Raw genomic sequence first — 8,924 nt, 5'->3', positions numbered from 1 at the left:
AGAAGATAGCAGTGTGTTTTCCATCAATACAACGCAGTTTGATTAATTTGACTTGATAAAAACTCAAAACATATGCTATAAACTAGTAAAAACACATATTATCTCAGTTTTATAATGTGCTCAAAAAGGTTATGAGATTTTCTTCATGCAAAAGGTGTCAAAAATAATTAAATAATAATCTTTTCCAAAACAATAATTTTCAAAATCAACAACACATGAGAATATATGTCTTATATAGTTATATCTCCAACAGAAAAATAGCGAATTAGAATATTTTAGTTAATATGGAAAAAATGATGGTCCATTGGGCGTAATAAGGAATCACCATAACAAAGGTTATATAGCTTTCATATTTTTTTTTCTCGACTAATAAACGAACATGCTATTTAAACAAGACTTAAGGAAAAAACAAAGTGTGGAAGCCCAACATGAAGTCTGAGTTTGAATCCAGGAAAAACTAAAAATAATTATGCTCATAAGACATCTTAGAGTGATACAACCAAATAGAATTGCCGACCGTAGAATCATCTATGCAATATTTCGAATAATTGTAATATTATTAAAAAATCAGCAGAAACGGTCATCTTTCTCACCTTGTCCATCAAGTTTCTTGATTCATCTTCATTTCTTCCCTAATCTCTTCCCTCTGACTGATCTTACAATATTCTCATCTACTTAAACATCTTTTTTCAAACACTCGTTTTCCATTACACTCTCTATGTTTTTGGCTTCCTTCTTTTCATTTCTATTTTTAGATGTTTCACAGAAGGGTTCATTCAAAAAGCAAACGCTTGCATGGGTAGGCGGGGCTGGTAGGTCAAAACGCAAATAAACAACCATCTTAGAATATAATAATGTTAATTCTTGCTTTAGAAATTTAATGAAGGATTAGCCAGTGTATGATTGATATACAAAGATTTAGGAAGTGGTATACATTGGGACTAAACAGTAAATCTGGCGTCAAAGTTAGTGGTGAGCAAATGGATTGATTTGGTTTTAATCCGGTTTGATGTTCAGTATTAGCAGACATGGTACAACTCGACCGATCAAACCGAACCTGGTCCTGATTTTATTTACGTTCCACAGATTAGTCTGGTTTTCGCAGAGTAAGTGACATTAATGTGGTCCGAAACATAACGGCTTAATGGGTTGTATCCAGTTTATGAATGCCCATTATATACCCATATGTTAAGCAATTAAAAGTGTGTTTTATCTGATACACTTGTTATGTATGTTTTCGTCATAGATGCGAAGAAACTCTAAGAAATTGCACTTCTCCATGATTTTAAGATGATTTTGGTGTGGATTCGTGATTCCTTATTTAAGATAGCTAGTAGCTTGTTCGAGTTCATCAAGAGGTGGTTCTGGGGAGGTTGAAAAGTCAGGACAAAGTTATACTCATGTTTAAAATCAGTTTCCGATGATTTGCTATCGGAGATTACTGGGTCATGCTTGCTTAGCATCTAGGAGGTTAGGAGAACTTGTGAAGTCCAATAAGCTTTGAATTTTAAAATATGTCAATGATAGAATAAATAACGTCTATGTGATATCCGACTGTACATACAAAACAAAACGATTTAATTTTTGAAACTTAGACATGAAAAGAAATCAAATTTCATGTAATCAAAAATATGTAAGATGCTTAAGAGACATAAAGAATCTTTAAATCCAAAAAAAAAAAACATATCATAAGCATCTATGAGATGATATATCCTCAACAATCATCATCAAAGAAGTGAAAGTTTCACTATCATTTTCACGTGATACATAATATGCGGAGTCTATGACAAAGTACAAGTTGTGTACAATTTACCATTTAATTTAACTATATCAATACTTGTCGAGTGACAAATTATGTCATGTTTAACAACGGTTTCATGACACTTATAAAACCAAGTTACAATAATTAATAATATCACTTTGAGAAAATAAATTATTGACAACTAACGAGACAGGTTTGACATGGAAAGCAACATGATTTTTTTTAATATTTTTATCTTTTTATTAGAAAAAGGTTTGTAGTTTTGTTTTATTGATAATAACATACTTCCTCCGTTTCATTTTAATTGTCGTTTTATGTTTATGCACACAGATTAAAAAACATATGATTTTGTATATTTCCAAAATAAAAACACAATTACCTGTACACCTAACTATATTTCAACCGATAGAAAAATAAAGTGGAGAATCTTATTAATAAATGTTGCATTGAAACTCTAAAACGACATTTATTTTGAAACGAAAAATTTTCCTTGAAATGACAATTAAATCGAAACGGAGGGAGTAATAAACAACAACTACAAAATCAACATGTTAAACCACTAACACATAATATAATATTAAGTACATAAATCATTAGGATATACTGAAGCTTTACGAATTCTCTCGCTTTCCATCCCAAAGTTCACCATATAAGGCATCACCAATTCACCATACATTTTTTTATCATTAGGATAGCTTTTTTAATGCTGCTTTATTACGATCTTACAATTATGATATAGGAAAGATTACATAGACGATTCGACAACCGACAATACTACATGCCTTATGAATAGTTTATTTATGTGGTTGGACCGTTGTGGTATATTCTCATTCCCACAGCCAGATCATTATGCATCAAAACAAAAAATGTTATCTGTTTGTTATACTACGAAGGCGCTGGGATGAAGGACAAGACTGTTTCATCAGAACATGTATCATACTATTTGCATTTCATCCGATCTTTAAGAATACAGAATATATTTAAATGGAATGCTTCTGAACTACATTGAGGGAGACTGCTACTCAACATTGATTACTTTCCACTTTATCTCAATTCTCATGTCAGAGAAACTATCACATGAATGAAACACAGACTAGAAGCATCTACAATGCAGAGAGAAGATCAGACTCAAAACAAATCAGAAACCAACACTTTTCATTGGCTTCAGTGCTTTTCTTTGAACATTGAGGCAAGCTCATTAACTAAATCACCAACCAACTTAGATACTATCCCTCCTTCAATGTCAACACCTTCTTCATAAGTCTCTCTCTCGAAATCAATCCAACTCCCTTCTAAACTGCTCATCTCTTTCTCAACAAGCTCGTCCATCATCATCTCCCTCATCTTCCCCAACCCTTGAACCTCTCTGTTCAGTTCTTCTGCTAACCAATCTCTATGTTCAAACAAAATCCCCTCTCTCCACAATAGCCCTCTGCAGCTACCCCTAAACATCTGCTCGCATTTAAGCGCTAAACTCTTATTGACATAATCAAACAGTGTCTTCCTCTTGAGCTTGGCTGCTGTTTCTTCTCCACAGCCTTCCAGTTCTTTAAAGAGGCTCGCAGGTAATATGTCAGTATCCATTCCCAAAGCGAATTCTTTCACCATCAGTTGGTCAGAACCGAGGATCACAGATATGTACTCAACCTCCCAGACTAGCCTTTCTGCGGTTTGTCTGCAATCTGAGAAGCCCTTGCTGCAAGAGCTTCTGAGATCATCTGCTTCTGTTACAGTGCTAATGCTGCTAACTTCATGCTCCTCTGCATGCGTCATCTTTTTTTTTACCGGAACAAACGAAATTACACAAAAACATAATTAGTTAGAAAGCCTTGAATAATGTAGAAAGATTTACACGTACAGAGACAGTGCCAAGATACTAAAACTGGGGCTGGGATTTTGAACTGAACCGAACCAAACCAAACCCGCCAAACCGACTGAAATTTTCGATTACTTTGGTTAGGAGTTTGGTTTCGATTTGGTAGGGTTTTTAACAATATGGTGTTCGGTTCCCTTTGGCAATCGGTTTTCTTTAATAAAAATTAACCAGACCATACAAAAAACCATAACCAAACTAACCAAATTTCAAACCAGACTAACCGGATATAATTGAAATTAACCAAATTTATTTGAAATTTTAACAAAACTAAACCAAACCAACATATAACCAAAATTAAAAACTTCGGTACGATTTTCAAAAACCAAACTAACCAAATACCGAACCGAACTTTGTTTTGAGTTAATTCGGTAAGATTTGTTGAACCGAACTAACAGAGCCGAAGTACTTAAACCAGCGGGCCTAACTAAAAATATAGAATTCTAAATATGACAAATAATAAAATGCATCAGGAAGGAACTAACCTGAAGTTTTTGTTTGTCATAGGATGAGGTGCAGTCAGAAACAGACTCACTCTCTGATAAAACTTTTTCCAGACCATTTTGGGTCGACTTGTCATACTCTGATGAAGATGAAGGCTCTTCTTGGGTCAGGCTACAGCTAGAAGACTCAAGCTTAGAAGTCATCACTCTGAGCTTTTTCCCCAACAGAACATTTAAAGGATTGGCGCCAACAAACATATCGAAACTAGCTGCAGAGTCTATGTCTTGATCAGTTACTTGAGTGGAGGATAGTGAATCAGATGATAAACCTTTAACCGGAGATGAGAATGTGAATGAAATCACATCCATTTCCTTTTTCAGATCATCTTTGCCTGACTGCAAGCCACCATCACTGGCAATATTACATTTTATCACACTTTCAACCCTTTTGATTCCACACTCTTGCGTCCCATTTGGTGGTTTCTTGCTCCGGGGAACAGTCTTTTTGCGCAACAAAGATAGAGAAGCATTCTTTCCTGCCGGTTCAGTTCTCACACCGGACTGCTTTGATATCGATCCACGCTCCACTGGAACCTTGTTTACTAACCGTTGGTTGTCCTTGCAGTTCTGTTTCTGTTCATTCTTCTGCTGAAGACCACTCTTGACGATGCGCTTTTTAGGTTCTGCTTTCTCCTTATGGCTTGGAGAGTTTCTAATGACACGTAAGGGCGTTGTGCTGGCCTTTGCTTGTGCTGCAGATACATGAGGTGACCTAGCTTTACTCTTCAAACCATCATGACTACTTTTGGTAGTGACTGATGTTGATGCTCTCTTCTCGTTGAAGGTATTATTAGAGGAGACTCGGCGGCTTGACACTTTCTTTGCAGCTTTTAGTTTCTCTCTCAAATCTTGAATCCTCATAGGAACTGATGTTGAAGGAGAATCTGATGGCGAAGAAAACCGTGTTCTAGTAACCATCCTAGGACTTGGTGCAATCATTCTCGAAGCTGCTTCCATTACATAAACTGGGTTCCTGTATGGGACAAACCCAGGGCTCCTGATAGGAGACAAGAGTCTATTGTTTGCAGCAGAGATCGGTTTAGCTAACCTGGGAGGGAAAGTTTCGGAATGAAACCTCTCAACCGGTCTGTTGTGGCCATCATAACAAAGATTATCATATGCATTACATTTGTTTGTGTTTAGTGAATGTCTGAAGAAGAATGGATCAAGAACAGGATTAAACCGAGGTTCCTGTACCGGTAAAGACTCTAAACCCATGAGCCTTGCAACCACACTAGGGGGGCCTCTTGTCCCTTGTCCATCATCACTGGTGACAGAAGATGCACAACAGCTCGAGTCACTTCTTGAGGTGTAATTCCAGTTCTTGCCATTCTTATCAACCTCATTCTGCATTAAAAAAAAAAATCATATTCCACTAAATAAACAAAATAAAACTGAAGAAGACAAAAGGCACTTGACATAAACAAGGTAATAATAGTATTGAGAAAACTCACGAGAGAAGGACTTGAGAGGTTATGAGCATTCTGCTTTGTCTGCTTCGGTTCTTCTGGTACAAAAACAACAAGAAGAAGATTGAACTTGTTAAAACAAAAACCAAAACATGTTACAACCAAAGATCTTGAAAACAAAAAGTGCATTGCCTATAACCATATAATCAACAAAGAACACTAAACATTGCTAATTAGTTCTGAGCATTACAAAGGCAATATTTGTAGACACACACACCTGAGAGCTCCGAGTTGCCGGAAGAGAAGAGCTTCTTCTTCCGTGATTTACCAGGCCAGTCAAATAGATTTAAGAACCCTCCTCTTGATCGTTTCCTCTCAGCAACCTCCATTTTTTTTTTAAATTATTATTCTATCTACACATTACAATCAGTGAATCACTTTAACTTACAAGACGCAGCAAAAATGGGGGAGGTTCTAGCTGTACTAGATAACCAAAGAATAGACCAAAAATTGTAGAAACTATGATATGAAGACAGTTATTAATCTACAGTCAGAAAGTGGACACCACAGGATAAATACAGAAACAGAGCTGTGAAGAAGACAACGACAACTCAAACAATGTAGACACAGAAAGTTACCTATTAGCTTTACTTTGGGTTGCCAAAGACTTTGACACGTTAAGAGTAGAATGTAGCAACGGGAAACAAGAACCCAGACCTAAAAGCGACCAACAAGTTCTCTCACTAGGGGATGAGGTAGTGTCTTGTGTTCCCCCAAACACACAGCAATTGAGAAGGTTGGAAACACCAATGAATCAGAAGAAAGTAGTTAATGGCAAAGGGACCAATAGAGAGTGCAGAAGCAGCAAAGGAACTTGAAACTACACAGTGTGGATTGATGTGACGAGAGAGAGAAGAAGAAGAAGAAGAAGAAGAAGAAGAAGAAGAAGAAGAAGAAGAAGAATAAGAGTTGGGAGAGAGATAACAGCCTTTTGAATTGACCACTCTCTCACTCTTCCACCTCTGTAAATTAAATCAAATTAATTTAATTAATGTATTTATTTTATTAATTATTTTTTGTCAGCATTTTATTAATTTTTATAAGAAAGTGAATTTATTCTGCATATGATCCCAAAAGAAGATAGTGGTGGACACAAATTGTGTTAATATCCCCATTTTTAAAAATATTTGTGATCTGATTTATTTTGTCTGAATAAATAATTATTTGATTTGATTTGATCTTTAATTATTCGGGTGGGTGTTTGATAAAAAAAAAACTATTGGTGTTTGAATATCAAATTTTAAAATATTTTTTTATTGAATATACGATTCAGTCCATTCAAAAATATAAAATAAAATAAATAAATAAATCTAAAGATAATATAAAATAAAAAGATTTTACATTTTAAAATTCTAATAACTGAATAATAAATTTAGTAATAAAATATTGTAAACTTACATAAAATATAGTATTTATATAATTTATATATACTCCTTTAAATCCAGATTTTTTTTTAATCAAAATGAATAAAGAATCAAATAAAAAAATTAGATATTTTGTCCATTCCTAATAGAATATAGTTTAAATCTTGTATTTTTCTAAGGCGACGATCTAGTATCGACGAATGAACTATAATGAGTACAGAGAAAAAAGCTGAATAATATTCAGTCTGATTAGATGAATCTGTAGCAAATTGAGAAATCGACCATACATATGTTTCTCCTGTTCGGTTATGGAAGCATGCAAAAACTTTATGGTATACAGTGCACACGTCTAATAATGCCAACTCGCAATAGTTGATTTTCCACGGAGTTTGGGAACCACAAAATGGGTTTTCGGGCTCCACTTTCTATAATAATAATAATACGTTAGATCGTGTTTTTTTGTGTGTAAAGTTTTGTCCAGTTGTGTTCTCGAAAGTGAATCAATACTTGCTTGCTGCTATAAGCATCTCATTGTAAAGTTTTGGTGCATCCTTTTTCGTGCAACGGTTCTCTGTGATGGAATGCATTTTAAAGGTGGTACACGGAATACGAGTATCCTTTTTGCATATATAACCTGCAAATATCATGTGAAGGAGAAAATGAAACAAATTTTTATGTTATCTAAAGATGAGCAACGGCGCATGTAGATTACTCAAAAGATTGTTGCTCATTTCTTAACTGAACAAAGAACGAGCATTTACTGACGAAGAGTCGGTCTATTAGCGAAAATTATTTGATCATTTAATAGAGGTTTAAAGAGTCATGGGTTTATTCTTTGGCAATGATTTTTTATGCTACATAGAGTTAAAATGTACTGACTTTTGAGACCGAAAACTTTTAATCGTTTTTAAAAATAAACATTTTTGCTAAAATAGAGGTGAAAGAGTCCACGTGTTATTCGAGTTGCATAAGGTGAACGCCAAAATAGGTGTTTGTTAACTTATAAAAAAAACTTAAGGCAATTATAGGAAGAATATAATAAAAGAAGTTCATTAGGGATATATATAAAAAAATTCTCTTCTGACAATTTTTAGGACAAAAATTTGTGGAAACAAAATCTTATACTATAGAATAAACAGAAAATGATCTGCTAAGGAAAATATACTATTGACATTTTCTCTCTGAATGTATTTCCTAGGATATGATTAGCAAGATCAGTCGCATACCTTTCTTACAGGTTCTTACAGCACTTTAAGGATATCATTTTTCGATATGAATTAAAAAAAGACTGATGCTTGGTCATAAGTTTCACTACCATACAAGTATTTGAGGAACAAGTCTCAAAGTTAGTATATATTTAAAAGAGAATCTACCATCCTATATATCTTTAGTTCAGAAACTTCGTGGATGCTGGGTTCGCTAATATATAATTTTAAATTAACAAGACGATCTAACGTAGATCTACATGTACTCTGACTCACTCATGAGCATGTATGTCCATGAAGAAAAAAACATTTCTGGAACGATGATTACAAATGTATCTTTTAAAACATTATTACTGCAATACGTCCAAAACTCTTAAATGAAAAGGAGAAAATAAATAAATAAACATTAAAAAAACTTCACTTTTAGACTTTGGATTCGAGTGAATCTGTTTTGTATACGTAGTGCTTGATTTCGAATATATAAAATTGTGAACTCAACATTAAAACGTTTCGTCTATATGGATTGTGTGTGTGTGTTGTCTTTGCATTTCTAAGTCATGATCACAGCAAGTTCTTCTGTGATCGCTCTGCAAGGAATTCTCCATGACATCAGTGTGTTGAGTCTTTCCTTCTCTTCTATATGTTTTAAGTTTGTTCTTCGGCTCTCTAATACGATCGCTGATCGTCTGGCCAAAGAGGTTTTATCTTTGTATCTCAACCCCTCTGTGGTGAGAGGAAACCTTGATAA

At 34.5% G+C, this 8,924-nt stretch overlaps 1 protein-coding gene across 7 annotated transcripts; it reads right to left on the bottom strand.

Annotated features, from left to right (window-relative positions):
* Nucleotides 1-2,681: 2,681 nt before the first annotated feature.
* Nucleotides 2,682-7,293, bottom strand: LOC103854687. 7 transcript variants are annotated; one of them, XM_033284484.1, is made up of 7 exons: nt 6,516-7,290; nt 6,306-6,485; nt 5,825-5,963; nt 5,593-5,645; nt 4,609-5,485; nt 4,121-4,578; nt 2,682-3,535 (listed from the first exon to the last, which is right to left on the bottom strand). In XM_033284484.1, the coding sequence occupies exons 3-7, from the start codon at nt 5,934-5,936 to the stop codon at nt 2,927-2,929; spliced, it is 2,109 nt and encodes a 702-aa protein (XP_033140375.1). In that variant the 5' UTR covers nt 5,937-5,963; nt 6,306-6,485; nt 6,516-7,290; the 3' UTR covers nt 2,682-2,926. The 7 variants fall into 7 exon arrangements, with proteins under 7 accessions (XP_033140375.1, XP_033140376.1, XP_033140374.1 ...); XM_033284485.1 differs by having other exon boundaries at nt 4,121-4,583; nt 4,614-5,485; XM_033284483.1 differs by having other exon boundaries at nt 4,121-5,485; nt 5,593-5,642; nt 6,516-7,293.
* Nucleotides 7,294-8,924: the final 1,631 nt, after the last annotated feature.

Source organism: Brassica rapa, chromosome A02, assembly GCF_000309985.2.
Source record: "Brassica rapa cultivar Chiifu-401-42 chromosome A02, CAAS_Brap_v3.01, whole genome shotgun sequence".
NCBI lineage: Eukaryota > Viridiplantae > Streptophyta > Magnoliopsida > Brassicales > Brassicaceae > Brassica > Brassica rapa.
The sequence above is the reverse complement of the archived record's forward strand: the minus strand, read 5'-3'. Positions and strand labels throughout refer to the sequence as shown.

Excerpts from the sequence above, each read along its gene's own strand:
- LOC103854687 (XM_009131650.3), bottom strand. The coding sequence starts at position 5,936 with ATGGAGGTTGCTGAGAGGAAACGATCAAGAGGAGGGTTCTTAAATCTA. Across the intron at positions 5,646-5,824 it reads CGGCAACTCGGAGCTCTCAG|AAGAACCGAAGCAGACAAAG; the intron begins GTGTGTGTGTCT and ends TTTTTGTACCAG. Across the intron at positions 3,536-4,120 it reads ATGACAAACAAAAACTTCAG|ATGACGCATGCAGAGGAGCA; the intron begins GTTAGTTCCTTC and ends GTAAAAAAAAAG.